General features: G+C 53.9%; 1 protein-coding gene across 9 annotated transcripts in view; it reads left to right on the forward strand.

Moving 5' to 3' along the window:
- Positions 1-15149, forward strand: part of CNTFR (ciliary neurotrophic factor receptor) — a 38179-nt gene extending 23030 nt beyond the window's left edge. For 8 of the 9 annotated variants that reach the window (XM_030817553.1, XM_030817555.1, XM_004088794.2 and 5 more), the window contains 7 exons: positions 2405-2638; positions 9242-9359; positions 9534-9700; positions 10809-10972; positions 13703-13883; positions 14251-14419; positions 14509-15149. In XM_030817553.1, the coding sequence (XP_030673413.1) occupies positions 2405-2638; positions 9242-9359; positions 9534-9700; positions 10809-10972; positions 13703-13883; positions 14251-14419; position 14509 (1034 nt within the window). In that variant the 3' untranslated portion in view covers positions 14510-15149. The remainder of the gene's footprint in view (positions 1-2404; positions 2639-9241; positions 9360-9533; positions 9701-10808; positions 10973-13702; positions 13884-14250; positions 14420-14508) is intronic. The other variant, XM_030817551.1, reaches the window with a different exon arrangement.
- Positions 15150-26795: the final 11646 nt, after the last annotated feature.

Raw genomic sequence — 26795 nt, forward strand, 5'->3', positions numbered from 1 at the left:
GAGCATTTGTCACCGCATCAGGGCCAAGAACCCCATCCTCCCCCTGCTGCTTGATTTAATTTCTGAAATGGACAGCACATCAGTAGGGGCACCCACGGGGCGGGAGCAGAGCTGTCCAGAGACAAAAGATTAAATCACTGCCATCTTTGGAGCAGTTGCATGGCTGCATGTATTGCCAGTGTTGTGTTATTGTAGCAGTTGTGACACTGTGTGCTTGTCATGTCCTCTTACCCCTCCACCTCTCCACATGGCCTGTCGTTGTCTTCTGCCATTGTGTTGTCATTTTTTCATCCTGCCCTGCCCTTACATCATCGGTTTGTCATTATTGTCAGGTTGTGTTTCTACTTTTTTTGTGCAGCAGACAAGGTGTGGTGGGGAGGTGTTATCCCATAGCCATTGTATTTAATGTGTTGTTCGGTCGCTGTGTCCTCGTGTGGTGGCTGTACCTGCTCCCCAGGATTAAGGGCCACACTGGGTCCATGTTAGCATTGAGCTGCCTGGTCAGTGTTGATGTGTTGCTGCTGGGACCATGATGGCCACGCCCCCTCCCCAAAGGTCAGTTTTCAGCCTCCTCCTCAGGCAGCTGGATGCAAAGTCTCTGCTAGGGGGTGCAGAGAGAGGGGCTTGGCATGTTTCCTGGAAGCTCCAGGTTTTTGGAAGGGAGGCTGGAGGGGGGCTCAGTGGCTGGAGCTGGTGGACTGTTGGGGGGGCTCAGTGGCCGGAGTCTTGGACACTGGGCCTCTGGTCAGGGGGAGGCCCCTGTTTAGTGTCTGGTCCAGCCTCACAGCTGTGGCCTCCAAGGCCCCCAGCCACCGCCCTTCCGCCCGTTCATCCTCTGTTCGGCTGGTCCCAGGCTCCACAGACGAGTGGTCAGGGCTGGCTGGGTTTCCTGCTTCCTTCTTCTCTGACAGGGACAGAGAGACTCAGAGAGGCTCAGAGAGGGGCAGGATAGAGATAGGCAGCGAGGGAGAGAGACCTGGAGTCACAGAGAGACCCTGGCACAGCGAGGACGACAGAGGCAGCAAACCGGGACAGATGTTCCAGCGCAGAGCAAAGCAGGGCTGAGGAGGGGGCTGCAATGGGGAGAGGGGGCGGCCAGTGGGTCCAAGGGGGATCCCTACACCCCTGCAGTCTTGGTAGTGTTAACAAGTCTAATTAAGAGGCCACTGGCCCAACTTAATTGGCTTGTTAACAGGAATTGCCTCTGAAAATCCCCCAACTCAGCAGGGTGGCTCTCTGGAGGGGAGATGTAAGCGAGTGTTAACGAGGGATCCCGCAGCCCCCCACCCCAACTGCTGCCCTCTCCCCCTTCCCTTCTCCTCTCCCACCCTCACTCCACAGATCTGGCCAAGACCTGGGAAGTGTCTGTCCCTCAGGCTCAGGGGGTAGGATGAGAAGGGGGTGTCCTGAGATTCCCATCTCCCTATCTCTGTGTGCCTGCGTCTTAAATCTGCCTCTCTGCCTTGCTCACTTCCCCCACTTCGCACTGCCTGTCGACAGGTGCTCGCCTCCACCCTTCCATTTCCAGTCTCCTGGGCTCCGTCCATCATGCCTGAGTTGCTGAAGGCAGGGCTGGGGTTTGCTTTTGGCTCTGACAGGCCGCTCCTGGGGGCAGGAGAGGAATGATCACAGTGCTCGCTCCATCCCAGCAGCACCGCACCCCCCAAGCCCCCAACCTGCCCTAAGTAGTTCCTGCCTTGTGAACTTGACAGCTGCCAGGAGTTCCCTAGGGTTCCCTGCTGCCCATTCTCCCTTCTCCTGCTGCTGCCTGAGCCCTGGATGGCTGAGGGGCGGGTTGTTGTGGGGTGGCAGGCTGGGAAGGCAGAGGAAAGGGAGAGAGACAGGAAGAAAGATGGGGGAGGTGGGGATAGAGACAGGACAGAAAGAGACAAGGATGGGGTGGGGAAGAGAAAGAGATAGGGAGACAGAAAAAGGAGTCCAGGAGTGGGGCTCCTCAGTGCCAGCTTGCCTGGGTAATAATGGACGTCAGTGACTGGGCTGGGCCTGTGGGTGGCAAGAGATCAGGGTCATGGGGGTCAGGAAACTTTAAAAAACCCAGGGACTGGAGAGGAACTGGGTTTTCTCTGAGAACTGATGCCTCTCAGCACTATGCAAACTCTCTGTCACATGCAAACACACACACACACACAGAAGATCGCCCATTCACATACCTAGCCCCTGTACATGCACACTCACATACACATTTGGAGACACTCATATACCCATACACTTGCACAGGCATAGAGGAGCTTTGAACACTCTCCATCTCCCCCACTCACACAGACATCGAGCCTCTCGTCCTCACTCATACATCCTCACAGGCTCTTGCCTGAGCACATTCGCCTGGGGGTGCTGGGCAGGGCTGTGACCTGTGACTTTTGCCCTGTGCCCCCCCCCCCGACAGAGGCACCCCATGTGCAGTACGAGCGCCTGGGCTCTGATGTGACACTGCCATGTGGGACAGCAAACTGGGATGCCGCGGTGACGTGGCGGGTAAATGGGACAGACCTGGCCCCTGACCTGCTGAACGGCTCTCAGCTAGTGCTCCGTGGCCTGGAACTGGGCCACAGTGGCCTCTACGCCTGCTTCCACCGTGACTCCTGGCACCTGCGCCACCAAGTCCTGCTGCATGTGGGCTGTAAGTGTTGCCCCCACCCCTCATCCAGCCTCCCACCTTCCTTGAGACCCAGACTCCTAGCCCAGATCAAGTCCCCTTCCTGTTAGGGGGACACGGAGAAGGGAGAGCTACAGCCTGACCCTTGCCCTCTGATTTTGTCCTGGTCCGCTCTTCTGGCCTCTGAGCCCAGTCTTGCCCACTGAGTCCAGACCCCTAGACAATTTGCCCACAGATCCCACCCCCTTGGGTATCCTAAAACCCTATTCCTTCTGACAACATAGGCAGAGAGCTGGTAAGGCATGGCTCACCTGGGACATCAGTGGGGAGAGACCCTCAGGTCACGGATCTGAGCTGGAGGAGCCTCACTGTGTCTGCTCCCACAAGGGCTAGTCAGAGGGCCTCAGGGAGGGAAGTGGGATATGTGGTTATACAGGTATAGGGAAGGCGTCCTGGAGTGGGAAGCAAATGGAGACTTGGGAAGCGAATGGTGATTTAGAAGATGCATTGAAACATCATTTCTGGCAGAGAGCTGGGTGTGACTGTAGGCCTCAGCGGCTGGGAGGGCATGTAAAGGCCACTTGGGCTGGTGTTGATGTGGAGAGGGAGCTGAAGGAAGGGACAGGGGGACAGATCATGATCCTGGAAGCTGGGCAGTGACATCTTCTGGGTCATGTTCTTAAAAGATCACTCTGAGTGGAGGGAGGCAGGTTGGATGGAGAAAAACCAAGGTAGGAAGGAGACTGTTACTGGATGCAGGAGAGAGGATGAGGACCTGGGACCAGGGCATGGAGCTGGGGAAGCTGAGAAGGGGTAGTTGGATGTCGAGGAATTGGTGCTAGATTGGAGGTGGGAAGGACAGGAGAGTAGAGGGTGGGAGGAGTCAAGACAGCTGGAGGGATCCATGACTGCAACAGGAAGAAAACGGAAGGAAAAGATAATGTGTGCTGCTTGAACAGTGTCTTAGTTTGGGTTTCCCTAGAATCAGATCCCAAGATGAGAATTCTTATGCAAGCAGTTTATTTGGCAGGTGAAGGAAATACCATGAAGGAATGGGAAAGTGACACAGAAAAAGGAAGTTAAGTTAGTCAATAAAGAGTGAGTTATCCAGACATTGCCTCTTGGCGACTGACATTAACCACCGAAGGTGCAGATGCAGAACATGCACCTGAGTTGCCCTGCCTGAGGGTGAGGGAGCTGGGATGTGTATACACTAGCTCCTGCCCATCAGTGGTTGAGAGATTCACCTGGGGTGGGAGGGAGGCTTTGATTCCCCAGCACTTTTGCCCTGATGTCCCAGCAGGCAAAGCAAAAGAAAGCGCTTAGGCAAATAACTGCAGAATTTGGGAGTGAGAAGTATTAATAGTATGGGCAAGGGATCTGCGGCTCCCTAGACATCTGCTGCAGACCTGTTCAGTGGGATCCTTGGAGGACAACCGGGAGTTGATGGCTAGTAACCAGTGGGTCTGAGCGTCTGGGATTCGGAGAGAGGCCTCTGCTGGAGATGGATATGTGTGGGGGGTTGTCAGCATTAAGGCCATGGGAGGGTGTGAGATGGCCAAGGGAGAGATCGTGGAGTGAAGAGAGAAGAGGACCCAGAATTGAGCCCTAAAGACCATCAGCATTTAAAGAGGTCGATGGAGGGAAATGAGCCATAAAAAGAAATAAGAAGGAGCCAGCAAGAAGGTAGAGGGAAGACCAGGTGAGTGTGATTTGGAAGAGGGAGAAGTCAGAATGACAAGGCCATCACCATTGCTGAGGGTGAGGTGGGCAGGCATCCAGATCCCAGCTGGAGGCACCCACCAACAGAGTGAATACTCTGAACATAGTTCCATTTCTTCATTTCTTTTCTCCTGAGCCAATGATTCAAGCTCCTCTGGCCTCATTTTATTTGGGTATGGTTCACCCCACTGCCCAAAAATCGTCTCCTTATTCCCTAGAAGCTATCTAGGAGATGTTTAAGGGATCTGGGAGCAGACACTTGCCTCGCTGTCAGAAGACTGGTGTAGAACACCATGTAAAATGTTAGGCTGAAAGGTTGTTCAGGGTCTTCCACAAAAACACCCACCAGTAGGGCTTAAAGAGGTGTGAAAATGTATTTTGGTGGGAATGTACCTTTCCCCATGGGAAGGCCTTTTTTTGGTTATTGTTTAATGTGTCTAAACTGAAGAGATGGCGTTCAAAACCCAACATTTTAGTTGCAAGCCACGGGTGGAGTGACCCCTGTTGGCCAGCTTGAGAAATGCAGGACCAGCCTAACAGAATTCTCCTTGGCCCACTATGGGGTCCTTCAGAAGTGGAGCACTCAGCCTAGCCCCAGGCCCTTTCAGAGGGAAAAGGGCCACTTACTGAGTGCCATGGAAAAAGGATGAACCCAACTTGGCACTGGTCACCCACATCCCTGTCTTCTCAGTTTGGGTCCCAGAAGTCCTCAGGATGGACAAGACTGGCTGTGATGGCTGGGCCTTGATGACCCTGGACCCCCATTCCTGATGATGTGATCTTCTTTGAGAGGTCGTTGGGGGGGAATTGGGTCTTGAAGTAATGTCCATAGTCTATACCCACAGGACATGCCCACAGCTGCCCTGTTGTGACCAGGGCCCAGACCTTTTATATAGAGTGCTCACTGCCCTCCAGGCCCTGCTGCCAGAGGAAGGCTGGCCATGAGTTGGCTGTAGCATTAGTTTCAGGTACTTATCTCTCACTGCATTATTTCCTTCTAAAGACTTGGTCAGAGGAACAGGGGATATTAATCATTATCGTCTCAGTCACTTTATATTAGTAACAAGAGACTGGCTTTGGCAACACTCAATATCAAATTATCCTTCCTGTCAGCTCTCAGAGAACAGGACAGAGTTACCCCGATTTGTGGGTCATTCAAACCAAAAATTATTTAATATTTATCCTAAACACATGCAAATTGTCTCTGTTTACAAGGGAACTTGGTCTTAACGGTATTCTGTTGGAAGTCTCCTTAACCAGGCAAATCCCCGAACTGCTTTCTCCTGATCCACCTTCTTGCTCTCAAGTGGATCCTCACAAGCAGAGCCCTAAGGACTCCTCTCCTCCCTAGGACGACGGAAGGCCCCCCCACATTAGGAAGCAGGATCACAGTGTTCCTTTTAGTAGCATCTTTTTATTTACAAGACACTGCTGATTCTGTATCGTTCTGATCTTAAGCTAAAACAAACCAGAGATTAAAATGATTTTTAAATGGACAGTTCCTTGTCCAGTTTTTTTAAAACTTTTATTTGATTGGTTAGGATGGCAGCTCTGGATCCCCTGGTTCAGCACTCCTTTCCCTGCAGCCCTGTTTGGCTGGAAAGGAAAGAGTGAGGAGAGGGCTATGGTCAAAGAAGATGTCTGGGGAGAAATCACAAGTGGGAGGTCGCCGGGGCATTTGGGAGTCCAGAAGTTGGAATGCCTCCAGGGATGCCACGAGATAAGGCTGAGCCAGGCCTGAGCCTTGAGTGCCAGGCAGGAGGCGGCGTGTGGGTGGGGCATGGGTAGGGCTGGAGTGGAAGGGTCACCCTGCCCCACCCTGCCTGATCTGGCCCGGCCTAGGGTGTGGGCAGCTTGTCCTCCTCCTCTCTGGGCCGGCGGGCAGGCCTCATGCGTGCCGGGGGCTCCAGCCCAGGCGGGCTGGCGAGATGAGAGGAAAAACATGCGGTTTGGTGGGCTGGACATGGAAAAACAAGCCAATTAGGAGGAAAACAAACAAACCCTGGGCCAGCGGGGGCACACGCACGCATACACACGCGCACACGGCCCCGCGTGGGACCCAGGGACACCCTGCCACAGGCTGACAGTCACTTGGGTGTCTCAAGAGCCCCCACAAGGGGCAACCCAGATGCCCTGTATGCCCAGAGCCTGATACTGTGACCTGTGTGCACAGGAGCTTTTGCTCACACACTCTCTTTAACATGCACTCACACAGTGTTCAGTTCATACGTGTGAACATGCTGGGAATTCCGGGCACCCTCCCACACGCACAGTTTGCAAAATAACATTCAGCCTTACTATGCTCCATCACATATGCACTGCCTCATGTATGAGCTCTAGCTGTCACTGTGTTCAGACACAATGGCACATTTACAGGCACTCTAACAGAGTACCTTGGCCACACAGCCTTGCACATAGAGACAGTCTCGAGATTGAACAGCCTCACCCTGAGTCATGTGCAAACACAGTCATCCAGTCCCACACAGCCCCCCATCATACAGTTACACAACTGCCCAGAGTCTCACAGTCACACACACGGAGCCTCACAGTTACACACAGCCTTGCAATCACAGCGTCTTAAAAACAGCTTTTCCTCCAACTCACAACACACTCACAACAGGCATCCTGATCCCACACTGTCCTACAATCTCACAGCACCCCCACCTCCGCCCACCCGGCCCCTCAGCTGGGCTCCAGCTGCAGCAAGTCACTCCTTTTCTTCCTTTTGTTTTTCTTTCCTCCTTTTCCCTCTGAGAAACCTGGTCCCTGTCAGGAAACCCAAGCCCTTCCCTGCTCAGGGCCCAGGGCCAGGCAGGAGTAGCCAGATGACAGACAAAGCCCCCAGTCGGCCCCCCAACCCCCACCCCACCGTGACCTCCCCAGTCAGGGAGAGGAACTGGCGTGAGGGGGAGGTTGGAAGGGGACGCTGGTCTGAGGGGAGAGGACAGTCGGGGAGTGGAGGAGCCTGGTCAGTGGGGAGGCTGGCCGGGGGTGGGGGCCTGTGAGTCCAGTGCCGTGGCCCGCTCTGCCCTCCGAGGAGTCCCGGGCAGCAGGGAGCTGACTCTGCACACTCTGATCCCCACCCCACCCCCAGCGCCCTTCCCCTTCCTGGGGGTAAGGGGGGCGGTGGCAGGAGCAGGGAGTGGAGGCTTCTCGGCCGGCCGACCTCGGAATGTCCTTTCCTCCTGGGGTGGCTGCCAACTCTGGCCTGGCCAACAGGCCCCCAGAAGGCACTTCCTGTGTCCTTGGCCGCCCCCCACCCCACCCCCAGGCAGAGTTCTGCACCCGTGGGCAGACAGGGAAGAGACACTAAAGGCACACAGGATGAACATGGAACGACATGAGATGGACGCAGGGCCCGAAGGCTTCCCAAGGGAGGCGGACGGTGGAAGGCAGAACGCAGGTTGGCCCTGTGGGGTCTCAGCTGGGCCCTGCTTTGCCCGACAGGCCTGGGGAATGGAGCTGCCTCCGCCCACAGCATTGCCCCCTCCACCTGGTGCCCTGGAGTTCTCCTGATGCCTCTGCCCCCTCATCTCTTCTGCTGCAAAGCCAGATCTGGATCCTGGGGGTTCTGCCCCAGGCCCCTCCCAGCATCACACATACTGGACACGCACACGCAATCACACAGAGTCACTCACAGTCACATGCACACTGTGGATGGAAGCCCACTGTTCCCCTGTGTCACCATGGCCACTCTACAAGCATAGACATGCACTCCCCTTCACTGTCCCTGGCTTATTAAGCTGCCCCCCTCCCATTTCCTGTCCACCTGTCAGGCCGGGGGCGGGGGAGGGGGGAGGCACAGGAGGGAGGTGTCAGTGTCCCTGGAGCCACAGACGGACATTCCTTGCTTGGGTCAGATCACATAAGCTGCCTCCTTCCAGGAACCTGAGCCGCCTGTCCTCACGCCTTACCCAATGCCTGAGGGTGGGACAGCTGGGCTAAGTGCTCACGGCAGCAAAAGAGTGCGGGCTAGACAGCAGAAAGGACTTCCCAAGTGTGTGTGTATAGGGTTACCCCTGTCTTAAGGTTTAGCTCTGGCTTTACTGTCTGACCTTGAGGGGTCCTTATCCCTCTCTGGGCCTTCCTATTCCGGAGTGAGGGCAGCTGCTTACCATGTAAAGGGCTTCTTAAAGGGTCTGCGATGGAGATGCTGGGAGCTGGCACTAGGGTGAGGTACACACAAAGGGAACAGCAGCTTCCTTTCAACAGGCACTCGTACACACACACAATCATACACAGACATGCAGATTCACACACATCCGCATAGCTGCTCCTACGGATCCCTGGTCACTCATTCATGTCACACAGAGACATGCATGTAGCATGTATACCCCTGCATGCAGACATCTACAAACACAGATATGCACACAAACAGCTGCCCAGTGCTGTTCCTGTGTAGTCACCAGGCCTGTCCTTGTGTCTCCGTCTCTACTGAGGGAAGTCTGGGGTGTCTCCTCTCTAGGAAGTGCACCCGATACTCCAGCAGTCGGAGGACCCATTCAAGACTCCCCTCGTCTCTGCAGCACAGTATTCCTCTGAGAGTGGACACAAAGTGGCAGGAGATGTGGGGCTGGGGCCGATTCCCCCAGACATCACCTCCATCCTGTGATTGATGAGTTGAGGCCCGCAGCCCCCTGCTCCCCACGGTTCCTGCCTCCATTGAGCAGGTGGAGGGAGGGGGGGGTTCCCTGTCCGCACAGCCCTTGTTTTTCTTTAATTAAACATCTGGCTCTCTGTGGCCTGGGAAGCCTCAGACCCTCGCTGACAGCCTCCCCCCCACAACTTTGGCATCGATGATGGGTTGAGGGGGGAGAGCTGGGGCTCTGGGGCCCACCTGTCCCCATACGGTGCAGGGGACTGGGAGCTCCAAGAATGCCCTGACCATACTGTCCTCACCCCCAGTGCCGCCGCGGGAGCCTGTGCTCAGCTGCCGCTCCAACACTTATCCCAAGGGCTTCTACTGCAGCTGGCATCTGCCCACCCCCACCTACATTCCCAACACCTTCAATGTGACTGTGCTGTGAGTAGCTGTGCCTCTGACCCGGGTCCAGCCCTGACCTCTAACCTCTCCCCCATCCCACCACCATGCCCTCCGTCCATACCCCAGCCCTGCCTTGGGCTTGACCTTTCCTCAACCTCTGTCCCACCTGACCCTTGATGTTGGTAACAGTACCTGGGTCTCACCTCTCCCCAGGCATGGCTCCAAAATTATGGTCTGTGAGAAGGACCCAGCCCTCAAGAACCGCTGCCACATTCGCTACATGCACCTGTTCTCCACCATCAAGTACAAGGTCTCCATAAGTGTCAGCAATGCCCTGGGCCACAATGCCACAGCTATCACCTTTGACGAGTTCACCATTGGTACGTGTGGCGGTTGGGGGGGACCTGCTGCCTACTCCAGTGGGAATGTAAGTGGATGTGTGCCATTGGTGGGGATGTCCACATGCATGCACATGTATACATGGCATGTACATGCCTCTGCACAGGTATGTACAGTGCACATATATGTGCACATATATGCATGACATATACACCTGTGAACGTGTAAGTGAATGTCCTTTACCTGAAGGGCCGAGAGACCTGTCCAGCAGCTCTTCCGATCATTTTTCTAGCTCCCAGAACATGCAGCAGGGGGAAGGGGGGGCAGGCTGGGCCAGACCCTTTGCAGCTGCAGCCTCCACCGCCCCCCACCCCAACTCTAATGGCTTCCTTACGGCCTGTGATGAATGAGGTGTCAGAACAGGAGACAGGACTGGGACAGATACAGCCCTCCCCCTGACCCCCCCATCCCAGCCAGACCCTCTACCTGCCCCTGCCCTGTTCCAGGCAGGCTCTCTGCCTGCTATTCCCCCTCCCCAGCCAGACCTTCTGCCTGAGCCTGTCTTCTCCCCAGACCCCGTGGCTGGATCCCTAGCCAGAGTATTTCTACATAAGCTGGGCCCTTAGGCACTCCCATCAGATATCCCCAGCCTACCTCCAGATCTGCAACACCTGTGGACTGTCTTTTACCCTTGACCCAGGTCTTAGTTTGGAACTGGAAAAGTTGAAGTGAAAAACCAGGCTTGGGGGAGTATGTGATGCTGGTGTAGGAGGGGGTAATCCAGGTAACAGTGGGGGTGACAGTGGTAACTATGGAGGCATCATATTGTCTTAGTTACTGGGATGCAGGTCAGTATGAGGATAGGGTTGGGATGATGGGATGATGAGATGAAATTTGGGATGTTGATATTAAGAGTTGGTGACAGTGACTGTAGCGACAGTCATTGGTGATGATGGGGATGTCAGACTTGGAACTAATGAGACAGTTGTCTATGGTAGTTACCAGAATTGACAACAGAGAAGAGGCATGCTGACTATGATGTCGATGACAATGGCTGGCAATATGAGAAGGTCAACATGGTGGCTGGAGTTGACAAAGTGGGTTGTTGCCAGAGATTAGTGTAGTAATGAAGCTATGTCTCCTGAACAGTGAAGCCTGATCCTCCAGAAAATGTGGTAGCCCGGCCAGTGCCCAGCAACCCTCGCCGGCTGGAGGTGACGTGGCAGACCCCCTCGACCTGGCCTGACCCTGAGTCTTTTCCTCTCAAGTTCTTTCTGCGCTACCGACCCCTCATCCTGGACCAGTGGCAGCATGTGAGTGCCCTGCCCTGCCAAGATCCTGGGTGCCTGAGTTAGAATCAGGTGGAGTGAGTGGCACCCATATCCCACGTGGCAGCAGCTCCAGTGTGAGACCTGATGAATCAGGCTCTCTGCGGGGAAAAGGGACAGGTGGGCCTGGGAGAATGGATGGAACTGAGGCAGGTGTCCTTAGGGGTTCCCAGTGACCCCTGTTCGTGCAGTGGGAACACCTATGTCTTTTTGTGGCTCCCCAGGGTAGTGGAAAGAAATGTAGGAAGGGAGATGGCAGGCAGGACAGGCAAGGCACCCTTTCCTTCCCTCGATTTCAGCCCTGACCAGGCATCTCCCTCTTTACACTCTGGCCCAGGCTCTGGGCTTGTGCTGGCCCCAAGGGACAGGAACGTGTCTGTCCTCAAGGGCTCACAGATGGGCCCAAGGGGTCAGGATCAGGCCGTGGGGTCAAGTCTGGTCCAGCATGTGAGTTTAGGCCCTGACTGGCATCCGGACTCCAAAGTCAGACCCAGCTTAGGGGTCAGCTTGAGGCTATGAGTCGGCAGGTAGCCTGGCTGGGAACCAAGCAGTGGACAAGGGTCAGTATGGGGTCAGACCATGGTCTGGATCAAGAGCTCTGGGGAACAGCCAGAGGTCTGGGGCAGACTTGGGGTTCTCTTGCTTTGAGAGCCCTGGGCCCATAGGGTCGTGGGCACTCTGTGTGGCCCATGAGGCCTGTGGGCTAGGACTGGGGTTGGGAGGGTGCTCCATGGGACAACCCAGGCTGGTTCCTGGGGGTCAACTTGTACCCCCACCTCATCTACCACGCTCCAACTCCAGCTCCTCGTGCCCCTATCCCGTCAGGCCTTTAAAGTGTGTAATTCGATTCCTGGGTGCCTGTCCCCCACAAAGCCTGCTCATGCACTCACATGTTCCCTGACAGAGTCCTGAGTCCCTCCCGCCTGGCCAACTGCCCGAGCCTAATGCATTGCTAATAACCAGGGTCTAGTTTCACAAGCCCCCCCTCCCCGGCTAACGAGCTACAGGCAGCAGCCCCGCGCGTCGCAGCGCACACGCCTTGCAGTGGACCTGGCCCACCGCCCACCACACACACGGGAACATGCACACACACGTGGCTCCCAGCAGGAACCATATACCATACGTGTGTGCGACTAACATGCCAAGACCATGCGCAAAACTGACCCCCACACTGAGGTGGGAAGAGCAAAGTGTGCAGGCTCTGTGGCGAGAACACACGTGGCCTGTAGTGCATCCTAGCCCCATTCTGTGTCTCACTGGCATTGGGGTTGGTTAGATTTATGGTTCTTTTCAGCTGAAGTTTTGCTCTGAACAGTCTATTCTCCCCAATCCTTGACCTTGGGGAGAGGCAGGTGTGTGACTGGGAGGGGGTGAGAAGGGCAGAACAGAGAAAAACATTTGGATTTTCAGGAGGAAAATACAGACCAGGAATTGCAAAAGAATGGGCCCTGGGCAGGGGCTGTCTCAGCATGGACAAGAGGGAGGCAAGTACTGGGACCCAGCATGGGTTCCCTGCAGCTCCTGCCCTGGCCCTAACTCGGCAGGGAGGCCTGGAGGGCGTGTCTGGCATCTGCTCCAGCAGACCATGGAGGACTCCCAGGGGAGACCGATGTCAGTGACTAGGGAGTTCCTGCCAGTTGAGAAGCATTTCTCTTGAGAGGGAGGATGAAGGGATCACTGATAACCTAGCAAGAAGGATCCTGGTCTAGGATATGTGGCCCTGAAGAGAGCACTGACCTCCTGGGGGCCACATTCCTAGAGGTATGGTGCCCACCATGAGCCCACAATGAGGTGGCAATTTGATCTGTTCCCCGTGGCTCCCTCCCTGTAGGGAGAGACTGACATGGAGGCCTGTGGTCTAATCCTGGCAGGAGGGAGACAGAGCTGAAGGAGCCGGGGCTACTCAGCCAGAGGGTATCTTTGCCGAGCAGAAAGGGACTGGGGTGCCAGAGGTGGAACTGGGACCCTGGCTCCAGGAGAAGAGGGTCTTTGGGACCCTCCGATCTTCCAGGGCTGAGATTAGGATTTACTGAGCCCAGGGTCTGGGCCCAAAAGGTGTCTCACCATGACCCTGACCTTTACCACCGTATCAGGGCCACAGGCTGAGCAGGAACTGGAGGGGCTTCCTGCCCCACTTGGACCCACCACACATGTCCAGACACATACACACACGTGTGCATGCACTCACAGCCTGTCAGGTCAGATAGCCCAGACCCCAGTTTTCTGGGGGGAGATTGGAACGGGGACCAAAAAAGCCCTGAAGCCAGACGTGGCCCAGAGCGGCCCCCTCCTCCGCCCCTGCTGGCTGCCCCTGTTTACGAGGCGGCTTAATGAGGCAGCGGGTGCCGCTGAGATGAACCAGAGCCCAGCCTGGGCCTGGAAGGGGCGCCGGACAGGCAGGCTGGCCTGGAGGGTTGGGGGAGACCAGCAGGATGGGGCCAGCGGGGCGAGAGTGGGGTGGCGATGCCTCCAGGAGGAAATGGAGCAGCTCTCCTGCGCCCTGCAGCTCCAGGGGCTGTCCGCCACCCCTTTCCGCCCCAGCAGGGTGATAACCACACTGAGGCCTTCCTAAGGAGAGGCTCAGCTGGGGCCAGGCTGGTAGGTGCCTTGGGCATCTGGGAGCCCAGGCTCTGACCAGAAGCCATGGTAATACCATGGACACACCCTCCTGGCCCCCAGGTGTGTCCTTACCCCCACCCCATGGTCTGGCTGCAGGTGGAGCTGTCCGACGGCACAGCACACACCATCACAGATGCCTACGCCGGGAAGGAGTACATTATCCAGGTGGCAGCCAAGGACAATGAGATCGGGACATGGAGTGACTGGAGCGTGGCCGCCCACGCTACGCCCTGGACTGAGGAACCGCGACACCTCACCACGGAGGCCCAGGCTGCGGGTGAGCTTGCTCCTGCCCCTGCCTTCTGGCTCTGCTGTCCTGGAGGCCTGTGGTAGAACCTGTGGCCTGGTTCTACCCTGCTGCCTCCAGCCTCTGCTCCCAGGGGTAACCACATTTCTGCCTGTCTGTCCAACTCCTGTCATTCCTGGTCCTTGCTATCTGGACATCCTTGGTAGGGGTCATTGTGTGGGGGGGTTATCTGTGAGCCTTGGGAAGCAGGATCTGCCTGATGGGGGAGGCAGGGCTGTCTGATGGGGGAGGCAGTACCAGTCTGATGCAGGAAGCAGAATGGTATGTCTTATGAGCCCCCAGATCTGGATGGGACCCCAGCCCTGGCCTTGCCCTGAGTTTCCCCCATGTTCCCCAGAGACCACGACCAGCACCACCAGCTCCCTGGCACCCCCGCCTACCACGAAGATCTGTGACCCTGGGGAGCTGGGCAGCGGCGGGGGACCCAATGCACCCTTCTCGGTCAGCGTCCCCGTCACTCTGGCCCTGGCTGCCGCTGCCGCCACTGCCAACAGTCTCTTGATCTGGTAGGTTGAGTGAGGCTGGGTGGCAGAGGGAGCCTGAGGGAACCCCCACTCCAGCCCCCTCCCTGACAGACCCCTGCCTGTCTCTACAGAGCCCGACACCCCATGAGGACATGCAGAGCACCTGCAGAGGAGCAGGAGGCCGGAGCTGAGCCTGCAGACCCCGGTTTCTATTTTGCACACGGGCAGGAGGACCTTTTGCATTCTCTTCAGACACAATTTGTGGAGACCCCGGCAGGCCCGGGCCTGCCGCCCCCCAGCCCTGCCGCACCAGGCTGGCCCTCCTTCCTCCCTCAGGGGAGGTGGGCCATGCAGCTAACCCACCCACCAAAGACACCCTCACCCTGGCCCCTTGGGCTGGACCCTCCAATGCCAGCGACTCCCAGGAGCCCTTGGGGGACGTGAGGGGAGCCTCTCACATCCGATTTCTCCTCCTGCCCCAGCCTCCTGTCTATCCCAGGGTCTCTGTTGCCACCATCAGATTATAAGCTCCTGATGCTGGGGGGGCCCAGCCATCCCCCTCCCCCCAGCACCCACACTTTTCAGTACCCTCCCCTCTGCCCTGTTTTGTACACCCCTCCCCTGGCCCTGCTCCTATCCCACAGTATTTAATGCCCTGTCAGTCCCTTCTAGTCTGACTCAATGGTAACTTGCTGTATTTGAATTTTTTATAGATGTATATACAGGGTCGGGGGGGTGGGGGGGTTCTCATTAAACGTCACCATTTCATGAGTCCTTGGAACAGACCCACTTTGGGAGGGTACCCCTCTTCCAAGGACCCCACTCCATCCAGGGCTGGCGGAGGAAAGAAATTGTGGTTGGGGAAGGTGGGGAGAGGTGTTCGGCTTTCAGGCCAGTGTATCTGGTAACAGTGTTGTCTACTTCTTGGGGGGTAGGGCTTCCCTGGAGCACAGGGTTGCAGCTAGGGAAAAATTGTGGGAAACAAGGGATCCCATGGGGGTATCCAGTCAGTCCTGGAGGCTGCCGAAGTCTTGGCTGGGGCAGAAGCCTTTCAAGGGTCACCTCTAGAACTGCCTTCCATGAGTGCCCAGGCCTGAGCCCAGTGCACAGGGGTAGAGATGGCAGAAGGGAGGGGCAGGCTTCATCCTTGGGGCCAGGGGTAGTGCGTGATCCCTGCCATCCAAGAGACAGTCCAGGGGTGCTAGAAGGTCAGGCCTAGGGCTCAGCCAGGCCACAAGGGGCCACAAGGGCTCAGAGCACAGAGTGTCCTGGGCCTGGGCAGGCAGGGGGGCTGCCTGAAGGAGGAGGCTGCTTGGAGTGTGACCAGGGACGGGACCTGGGCTTCAGGACTGGAATGACAGAGTACAAGGCTTACTCCCAGGGCTGGGTTATAGTCAGGACTCAGTGTGGAGCTGGAGAGGGTGGGGCTTTGGCTTTACAGGATGGTCAGTCTTTGGTCCAGCCTCAGATACTGCCCACATCCTTCCAGTCCCCAAACTGGGGCTCCAGGATCCCTCTGACTTCTCCTCAGAGGAGGACACTTGGCTGTCCCAGGCCTGTTTAGGTCCAGACCCCACTTATAGAAGCCACCTTACTGAGCATAAGCAGGCATTTCTCAGCTGGGAATGCCCAGGGCTGGGGCCAAGTAGGCAGGCCATGTGACCTGGGGGCAGGGGTGAAAGGGGAGGTCGGAGCTCCGACCTGGGGAGCCAGGTTTTGGCCTTGCTCTGGGTTCCTGGAGTAAGAAGAGGGGGATGGAGTCAAAGTCAGGTCCACACCCACACCCACCTGTGCACAGATGTGTCCTGATACACTCCCCATGGCAGGCACTGAGCACTCCACCTCTACAGAGCCACCAGCCACCCTGATGCCATCACACGCTTTCTCCCAGTTCAAACCCTTCCCCTCAGACTAGGCTCCGGAAATGGATACCCCTTGCTGGGATCGCCAGGCCCCCTGGGATCGTGCCCTGGGAGGGGGATTGACAGTGCCTCAAGCACCGATGAGTCCGGCCTGGACAAGACACAGTCCCAGAGGTGGGGCCTGGTGAGGGGCTTCAGAGTAAAGTGGCCGTCTCTTCTCCAGCTTAGAAGAGAGAGGGGTATTCTAGGTGGGAGACCCATGAAAGCAAAGGCCTGGCGTCAAGGTGAAGCCTGTGGCTTTTCAAGCTGAACAGCCCCAGCTATGGAAGCGCAGGGCTCTTCATTCACAGGAAGAGGCTCCCAGGATGGATATCCTGAGAGGTGGCTGTGGACCTGCTCTGTACCCTGAACCCTGAGTTCTGCCTGGGGGTCTGGTCCCTGTGAGGTGTGGCTCAGCCTGAACCTAGGCTCCAGGTCCAGCATGAGTAGAGATAACAGGGGGTCACCAATGGTCTCCCCCAGAACATTCCTGGGATGTGTCAGAACTTCCACCCTTCATCTTTGGGGTGGGTGGGATGAAGTGAGGAGTCTCTGGCCTGAGCTGCCTTTCTGCCTTGAGAGCCCTGGTCAGCCCTGACCTACCCACCGCCCACCGAGCTTGGGCATCAGCAATCTGGCCTCCATTAGCAACATGGGAAAGCAATTATGTGGGGCCTCAGGAGGAGGGGGCAGAAGGAGGGGAGGGGGGCCTGCTGGAGCTTCAGAGGCCAATGGAGGGGAGGACTGGGGCCTCTATCTCTCTGCCCCCAGCCCTAACAGAGAGACCCTGCTCTGCCTCAAGCCCAGGGTGGCTGGAGGGGCAGTGTCATTGCCTCTGACTAGACAACTGGCCTGGGCCTGCGGGTGGTCACCTTCCTTGTGGGTCTTGGGCCCTTGGCCTCACAGAGGCTGTTTGCCTTGGAGGGTCTCAGTTGCTGACTGTTGCTTCTCTATAGTACTGTCCCTCCACATCCAGTTCCCATGGTGGTTCTGGGGAGCCAGGCGTAAGTGCAGACATCAGTTATTGGAGCTAAAACAGAATCTGGAGAATTAAAACAACCCTGAGGCGTGGGGGGAAGGGGAGGCTGGGATCCCAGACCCCAGGTGCATTGCACAGGGGCCCAGCCTTCCAGCCCCCTACTTCTCTTTGCTCCCCCACGATACACTGTGGCTGGGCCCCGCTCCGTGTCCTGGCCTCTCAGCCCCCTGCCCACTTGATCTCTCTTCCAGTGTGGCTCTGCTCCATTCTTACAACTCTAGACCTGTCTCTGTGCACCCCGCCCCTCTCTTCTTGCTGAACCCATTCTCATTTATATGTTTGACTCTTCTTTGTTTTTGAGACGGAGTCTCACTCTGTCTCCCAGGCTGGAGTGCAATGGTGAGATCTAGGCTCACTGCAACCTCTGCCTCCCAGGTTCAAGCGATTCTCCTGCCTCAGCCTCCCGGGTAGCTGGAATTACAGGCACCCACCACCATGCCCGGCTAATTTTTGTATTTTCAGTAGAGACGGGGTTTTGCCATGTTGGCCAGACTGGTCCAAACTCCTGACCTCAGGTGATCCACCCGCCTTGGCCTCCCGAAGTGATGGGATTACAGGCATGAGCCACTGCGCCCAGCCTATTTTTATCTCTTTCTGTCCCGTTCCTATCTCTGAATCTGTCTTTGTCCTGGTTCCTATCTGCATTTCTTTCTGTATGTCTCTGTTCCATCCCTGTCTCTCTGTATGTCTCCATCTTGTGTCTCTTCTCCTGTCTCTTCTTCCCTCATTTCTATATTCATCCCTCTCCACGCTTGTCTTCGCATCTGTTCTTCCTTGTCTGTCTGCTCTTTTTCTGCCTTCTCCCTCTCCCTCTGTCTCATGTGTCTCCATCCCCATCTCTGTCTGTTTCTCTCTACATCTCTGTCTCGTGTGTCTCCATCCCCATTTCTGTGTCTCTGTATATATCTCTATCCATGTCTTCACCTCTGTCTCCCTCTTCCCTGACTCTGTCAGTCCTTCTGTTTTTTGCCTCCCTCTGTGTTCCCACCCCTATCCAGACCCCAGCCTGTGGCCGCAGCTCCTCTCCGGCCTGCGCCAGGGACTGTCCTGGCTTCTGCTGCCCCCTCTCGGCCGCCTGCCTGCCCTTCATTCCTCCTCCTAGGCTGGCAGCTCTCAGCACAGACATCCCACATCTGGTGCGTTCCCAGCAGCCAGCCAGGAGAGAGGGTGACACTAGGCAGGAATCCTTCCTGGGCAGCCTCCGGCCCTGAGAACTCCCCGGAGCCTGTGAGCTCACTGCCTGTGTAGGAGGGAACTCCGAGAAAGTTCATTCTCACGTGGAGAGAACAGAATCCCCGGCTCCAGTCCCAGTCCTGCATCCTGCACCTGCTTGTCTTCAGGTCCTGAGGCCCGCAGCCCAGAGCCACAGGACCCTGGGAAGGCGAGATGCAGGGCTAAGGTCCTGGGGGCAGGAGGGATTGGAATGTAATCTCCCTACCTTGCCTCTTCTCAGAGGAGAGGGAGAGGAAGGAGGTCTGAGGAAGCGCATCAGATGAAGCCAGTTTGGGGAGAGGCTGGAAGGGACCTGACAGTGCCACTCTGATGGGGAAGCCAATCTGAGGATGAGTGGGTCTGAGAGGGCCCACGCGACAGGGTGAGCCTGAGCCACGGCTGGTCTGGGACACGCATCAGAAGAGCTGTCGTTTGAAAGGGCCAGCCTGAGGGGTAAGCTGACCCAGGGGTGTCTGAAAGGGCCTGGTCTGGTGGGTCCAGGCTGAGCGGAGACTGAGTTGAAGGCACATGGATCCAAAGACTAGAACCGCCAACTAGTTCTAGTCTGCCTGAACTTTCCCAGTTTTAGCACTGAATATCTCAAGTCTCTGGAAACCCCTCAGTCCCAGGAAAACTGGGACGTCGATCACCCTGCTTGGGAAGACCTTGCCTGACAGCACCAGTCTGAGGGGGGAGGCTGGTCTGAAGGACTTCTGAGGGGGGAGGGTGGTCTTGAGGACATCTGAGCAAGGAGGCTGGTCTGGAGGACGTCTGATGGGGGGAGGCTGGTCTGGAGGATGTCTGAGGCGGGTGGCTGGTCTGGAGGATGTCTGAGGGGCCTGGTCTCATAGTTCCAGTTTGAGGGAAGAGCCTGTTCTAGGCAAGAAGGAGATAGAAGGGGTCCTTCCAGAGGGGCAGTGGCTTGGGGAATGGCCACCAGGGGGCAGGACAGGTTCTCGGGAAATCAGAAGCCACCGACCCAGAGAAGGAGCCAGACTGTGGGGCTGTGTGCAAAGTATGCCCACAACAGCATGTGTCACTGAGCCATCACATGCAAATGGCAGTGATGGTATGCAGCTGTGCACCATGTTTGTTTTAGTGTGGCTAGGTGACCAGGGATGCATATGTGCTACATTCGTGTGTGATGGCGTGTGCCTGGTGTGGCCATGGCTGAGGCTTTACCTGCAGCTGTCAGGACGACAGCAGGAACACCTTGGGCATTACCAGGACAAGGGGGCACTGGGAGAGTAGCATTCAGAGGAAGGTCTCTGGGAGGGGCTGAGGATGGGGAGGAGAAATGGGAACCAGGCTTCCCTACTACACCTGCCCCGCCCACCATTAGTATCCCTGAGATTCCAGACCCAAGAGCTAAGTGCTTTGGTCACAACAAGGGCAGCCCCTGCCTGGAACCTGCCTGCCCACCACTCCAGGCTCTCCCCAGGTTCTCCAGCTGGCACTTCTCCAGCTGGACTCCTCCTGTTCCCCAGTAATTGTTCCCATCCTCTCCTACATCCATGCCTTGGTTCATGCTGTGCTTCTGCCCAGATGCCCTCCTGAGAAGCATTTGAGTTCCCTCTGACTCTGTCTCTATGAAATGCTTCCTGCTTATTCCCTCTCTTCCTTGGACTGAAACCCACTGTGTGCTGAGGCCTAATTCTATGGGCCCTTGTCTCATCCCAGGAACTTGAAAGTGCTGGGGGCTGGGGCTGCCAGAGGGGCCGGTCCAAAGGGAGAGAGGTATGGACAAAGCAAGGTGGGGACCTCTGAGTTAATGAGACAAAGTAACACCGTCACAGAATCCCCCCACCCCACCTCCCTCTAATAAAATGAACACAAGCCAAAACAAACAAAAACAACAACGCTACTACAAACTCACTAAGTCCGAGCAAACAAGGAAATCCTTTTTATAAACCTTAAAATGTGACATCCAAAGAAACAACAGAAGATTCTGGTGCAGTGAGTGAGTAGTATGTCTCCTAATCCAATTCCCAAAAAGGTGAGTCCACGAAACACCAATATCCTGTCATCTAAGAGAAGTGGACTGTTGGGAGCGTAGGCAGGCTTAGGAAAAGTCTGGGAAAAAACCTTTGTAAGGAGAAGACCTTGTGTTTCTCCATGAAACCTCAGTAGAAGCAAGGAGAGCTGCCATGGCTTGGTGCCTTCCAGGGGATGGGACAGGGGTTGGCGGGGACAAGCCAGTGCCTACGGGAATGGGTGGTGCCCCACCCACCAGCTGGAACAAGATGTCTAACAGGGCCTCAGAGGACGGACAGCACTTAGGCCCCATCAAGGGCAGCAGGCAGCCCTAGCCAGGCACCCTCAGGCCATAGACCTCACGGGGGCAGGGGTGGGCACAGTTCGAAAGCAACAGCCAGCGTGCAAACCATAGGCTCCAGAGGAGACAAATGGGCCCAGACAAGATGGGAAGGGGCTCCAGGGCCTGCACACCAGGGCAAGGAGAGGTCGGCTAAACATGGGCCATGGCAGAGAGGAGTAAGAGGAAAGGAAATGGCATGGCCTTTAGACACCAAGACCACAGCCAAAATGGAGGCAGGAAGGAGAGATGATGGAAGAAAGGAAAGGAGGAGGGAGAGAAAGAAGGAAGGGAGCAAGAAAGATGATGAAAAAAAAACAACAACAGATGAAGACCCCGATCTAGAAGAAAACACACCCAAAGGAATAAAAGCAGAGTCCTGGCAAATCCTTCCTGTTATAGAAGGCCTTATTAATAGCATGAAATCAGGAGAACAAAGAACTCAGGCAAGATGATAAAACAATGAATTAGATGAAAGGGATATTAGAGAAGCAAGTAAAATAATAGAGGACTGAAATCTTATTTTTAAAGATGTAATAAACTAGAAACAGAGAAACAATCAATATTAATATAATAGATATTAATAGACTTTAACCATTAGATAGTGGTTAAAAATCAAAGTAATAGGAAAGGCTTAAGATATTAAGAGTAAATGTGGTGGGAAAAGATAAAGCTACTGAAGCAACTGGAGAGAAGATAATAGGACAAAGACAAGCTACCATAAGCTTAACTATTAACAGCCCTAAAGGAGGGGTTCCAAAAATGGAACTTAAAATGATATTAAGGTATGAAATACAGAAATCTTCCCCTGAAATGAAAGAACTGAATATTCAGATTGAAAGGGGCATACTGTATACCAGAAAAGTTGACACAGAGTAATTGATACTAAGACACATTGATTTGGCTGTGTGAGGTGCCTCACATCTGTAATGCCACCACTTTGGGAGACTTAGGCGGGAGGATCACTTGAGCCCAGGAGTTTGAGGCCAGCCTGGGCAACATAGTGAGACCCTTCCCTCTAAAAAAGAAAAAAGACACATTGATTTAGTTACCAAACTTTGGGGCTAAAGTAAGAATACTTAACGCACCTAGACAGAAGAAGCAAGCCATTTATTTACAAGGGGGGATATTCAGTCTGGTCTCAGACTTCTCCAAGGTAGCATGTGACAAGTGAAGACAATGAAGCAATATCTACAGAGTTCTGAGGGTAAAAAAGTGTTACCCTAAACCGCAACCAACAGAGTGGTTGATCTCAATCATAAATTTGGGGGATGGTGTACTCACGAACCTTTCCAGAAAAGACCACTCAATGACAAAATCCATTCGGCCAAGAGATTAGTCAAGTTCAGGAGCTGAGGAAGGGAAATTCATGGTAAAGAACTGGTGGTGACATTAATTCCATGTAGGAATTAACCTTAATTCAATTTAAGCTAAGATTACACTGTGGGAATTTTAGTTGCAAAACTCTGTAAATATAGTTGACCTTTGAACAACACGAGTTTGAACTGTGCAGGTCCACTTATTCACAGATTAAATAAACTCAATAAAAGTTACACCAAGACTGCCTGCCTCTCCTGCCTCCCTCTCCCTCTTCTGCCTCTGCCACCCCTGAGGCAGCAAGACCAACCCCTCCTTTTCCTCCTCACCATGAAGACGAGGATGAAGACCTTTCTGATGATCCACTTCCACTTAATGAATAGTAAATATTAATATATTATTTATTCCTTATCATTTTTAAATAACATTTTCTTTTCTCTAGCTTTATTGTAACAATACAGTATACAATATATACAACATAAAATATGTGCAAATCAATTGTTATGTTATTAATCAGGCTTCTCATCAACAGTGGGCTATTAGTAATGCCAGGGGAGTCGAAAGTTTTGCAGTCTGGAATGGAGAGGTGAGGTAGCAAGGAAAGCAAAAGTACTAATCACATCTTCGTTCATAGCTACGTCAATAAAGAGATAAAACTAGAATATAATGGTAAAATCCTACTCCAACCTCCTTTTTTTTTTTGAGGCAGGGTCTTGCTCTGTTGTTCTGGCTGGAGTGACATGGTGCTATCACAGCTCACTGCAGCCTCGACCTCCTGGTCTCAAGCAATCCTCCCACCTCAGCCTTCGAGTAGCTGAGACCACAGGCATGTGCCACCATGCCTGGCTAATTTTTAAGTTTTTGTAAAGACAAGGTCTCTCCATGTTGCCCAGACTGGTCTCGAACTCCTGGGCTCAAGTGAGCCTGCTGCCTAGGTCTCCCAAAGTGTTGGGATTACAGGCGTGAGCCACTGCGCCTGGCCCAATCTCTTAATTGAAATGGCTCTTGAGAGAGGTCTTTTAGGAATGACTATTCTTTTAAGGTGAAGAAATATCTCAGCTATTCCTTCATTTTCACTTTAGTTTCTTTTTTTCTCTATTAAACTCAAGTAAACGTACATTTTCTACTTTTGGTTAAAAAAATAGTTTCTTTTTCTTTTTTTTTTTTTTTTTTTTTTTTGAGACAGAGTCTCGCTGTCTCCCAGGCTGGAGTGCAGTGGCATGATCTTGGCTCACTGCAAGCTCCGCCTCCTGGGTTCATGCCATTCTCCTGCCTCATCCTCTCGAGTAGCTGGGACTACAGGTGCCCACCACCACGCCGGGCTAATTTTTTTGTATTTTTAGTAGAGACAGGGTTTCACCATGTTAGCCAGGATGGTCTCAATCTCCTGACCTCGTGATCCGCCCGTCTCGGCCTCCCAAAGTGCTGGGATTACAGGCGTGAGCCACTGCACCTGGCCTAAAAAAAAAATAGTTTCTATAGTATATCCCATTAGGACTATGAGAACAGTCCCATTCTTGGATATTTTTTCTACCTGACTGGCTCTCTCTCTAACCTCTCTCCTCAATTTTATGTATTATGTATATGGTTACAAAATGTAATACTGATCATTTCTGGGTGGTGAGGTTTTGAGTGCTTTGTTGCATTTTTCTTTGTATTCTTTTGTCTATTTTAGAAAAGATTTATCATTTATCTATCTGTCCGCCTGTCTAAGGCAAATCACTTAACTTCTATAAGCCTCTAATTCCTTATCTTCAGCCTGGTAATAACAAAATTGGAGGGCATTTTAAAGACTGTGAGATAATATGCCACTCCCCTCGTGGTAGGCTGAATAATGGCCCCCAAGATGTCCACATCCTAATTCCCAGAACCTGTGAATGTTACCTTATATGGCAAAAGAGACTTTGCAGATGTGGTCAAGGATCTTGAGATGAGAAGACTATCCTGGATTATCTGAGGTGTGGTGATATAATCACAATGATTCCGACAGGAGAGAGGGAGGCAGGAGGAGTCAGGGAAAACAGCAGTGGAATGATGGAAGCAGAGACTGGAGTGCTGTGCTTTGAGGATGGAGAACTGGTCCACATGCCAAGGAATGCAGGCAGCCATTAGATACTGAAAAGGCAAGGAAATGCATTCTCCTCTTGGAGCCTACGGAAGGAACCAGCAGCTCTGCCAACACATTGACTTTCGCCCACAAAAACTGATTTCAGACCTCTGAACAGTCAATTGTAAGAAAATAAATCTGTGTAGTTTTTTGTTTTTCTGTTTTTGTTTTTGAGACTGAGTCTCTCTCTGTCACCCAGGCTGGAGACTGCAACCTCTGCCTCCCAGGTTCAAGCAATTCTCCTGACTCAGCCTCCCAAGTAGCTGCGACTACAGGTGCCCGGCTAATTTTTGTATTGAAGCCACTACATTTATGGTAATTTGTTACAGCAGCAAAAGGAAACTAATGTTTACACCTGTTTCCTTGGCCCAAGGTGACCTCCCCATCCATCCCCTTCATCCAGCCAACTCCTACATGTTCAGCATTTTACTCACGTTTCCCTGACATCTGCCCTCCACTGCTGCCCAGAGTGGGGCTGGGCTGTGCATCCCCCAGCATAGCACATGCCACTCTGTGTGATAGTTCCTCATGGACAGGTCTCTCTTCCTCCCGGGCTGTGTATATGTGAGGATAGGGCTGGGGCCCAACAGAGGACTCAGCTCAGTAACTGTTAACGCATAGATGAATCAAGGAGGGCTGGGCGAGAGGTTGGCACCTGATAATTACCCAAGACCCTCCTTTCTTGGCGCCAGGATCTCTCCCTTCCCTATGTTTAACTGGCTTTCTCTCCCACCAGTCTGTCCTCCTCCACATACACACATTCTTCCAATCTCTAGAAAACTGATCTGTGTCTATCTCTGACTTCTCTGACTTCTTCCTTTAGTCACTGGTCTAGAACACATTTGTTGACACCTATTAGTGACTCTGGGTAGGCTTATCTTTGCGTGTGTGTTTGTGTGTGTGTGAGAAAGAGAGAGAGAGATGGAGGCCTGTGAATCTCTTCATGTGTTTTCCCGGCCATGTGGTATGTGTGTAGTTGGTGTAATCATTTGTGTTTCTGTGTGGATATGTTTTTATGTGCATGCCTGCGTCTGTGGGTAGGCTTGTCTGTACATACATCTTTGCTTGTATGTATGTGTCTCTGCTTTGTGGGTTGTATGTATGCGTGTTTGTCAGTGTGTGTCTGCATATGCAGGGAAGGACACCTTTTGATTTCTGCCCTCAGGGGGTTGGACTGCCTGCTGCAGGAGCTGGTGTGCCAGGATGACTGACAAGGATGTTAACTGAGTTTTGCTCCATCACAATCTTCCCTTTCCTGTCTCGTGCAGAAGGTCGCGTCAGGCTTTTTTTTTTTCTCCTTGTCTCTTGTAGGGAGGATCTCAGGCCCCAAGCTGAAGTCAACCACAGCCATCTTCCTGACCCTGACCTTCTGGAACCCTAAACTTCTTGAGAGAACTATACTAAGGCGAAGGGAGAGGAGGGGAAGCAATCCAGACCCCCCAACACACACACTGAAAGACAGTCTGTGGTTGCATGGGCAGGGGGACCCACTAATACTCCCTAATGGTACCCCAGGAGTGGGAGCAGGGTGGGCTTAGGAAGGGAGGCTCCTGGACATTGACCTCCCAACAGGGGCATCTCGGCAGAGCCCATGGGGATCACAGCATAAAATACCCAGGCCCTCTGTAAGCTGGGGAGGATGGGGTGAGGAGAGGGGGCAATCGTGACCTATCTACTCGCTCCAGGGACTAGAACCCTGAGGGAGGCATTTATATTTAGTTTTGTTTTACCATTTTAACCCCCCTTTTTTTTTTTTTGAGACAAGGTCTTGCTCTGTCGCCCAGGATGGAGTGCAGTGGTGCAATCATGGCTCACTGCAGCCTCGACCTCCTGGACTCAAGCAATCCTCCCACCTCAGCCTCCTGAGTAGCTGGGACTACAGGTATGTGTTGGGAAAAAGGCTTATGGGGTTCCTGCATAGACTAGCCATAAAAATATGGGACAATAAGTTGTGGAAAGCCACAAAAGGCCTCTCAGGAGGAAAGCCTCCTAATTGCCATCATGTTCCCCTGCTCAGAGCAAGACACACTCTCTTATTTGTAAACACTGTTCAAGGAGAAAGACACGCCTTCGAAACACTGGAAGGTGGACAGATGTGCAGGCTCCTAGTTAAGCCCGCTCCCACTAGCTACTCTCTGATAAGTTAAAGATATGCTGTTTGAGCACAAAGGAGATTCATTTAAACCGCTGTTACTATAGATTACGCCTATGACGCATTGCCTCCCTTTCACTGTTTCGCCCTGAACGTCTGCTTCTCAGATCTAAGTGATTGTACTCAATAGTGTGGAGACCAGAGCTCTAAGCCTTTTGCAGCCTCCATTTTGCAGCTGGCCCCTGGGGCTCCCCACCTTTCAACTCTTGTCTCCTCTCAATCCTTTGTCACCACCAGACTTCGGGTACTCTACGGGTGGTGTTGAGGCTAGTCCCCAACGGGCATGCACCACCATGTCCGGCTAATTTTTAAATTTTCTGTAGAGATGGGGTCTCTCTGTGTTGCCTAGGCTGGTCTCAAACTCCTGGGCTCAAGC

Source organism: Nomascus leucogenys, chromosome 8 (genome assembly GCF_006542625.1).
Source record: "Nomascus leucogenys isolate Asia chromosome 8, Asia_NLE_v1, whole genome shotgun sequence".
In the NCBI taxonomy this organism is placed as follows: domain Eukaryota; kingdom Metazoa; phylum Chordata; class Mammalia; order Primates; family Hylobatidae; genus Nomascus; species Nomascus leucogenys.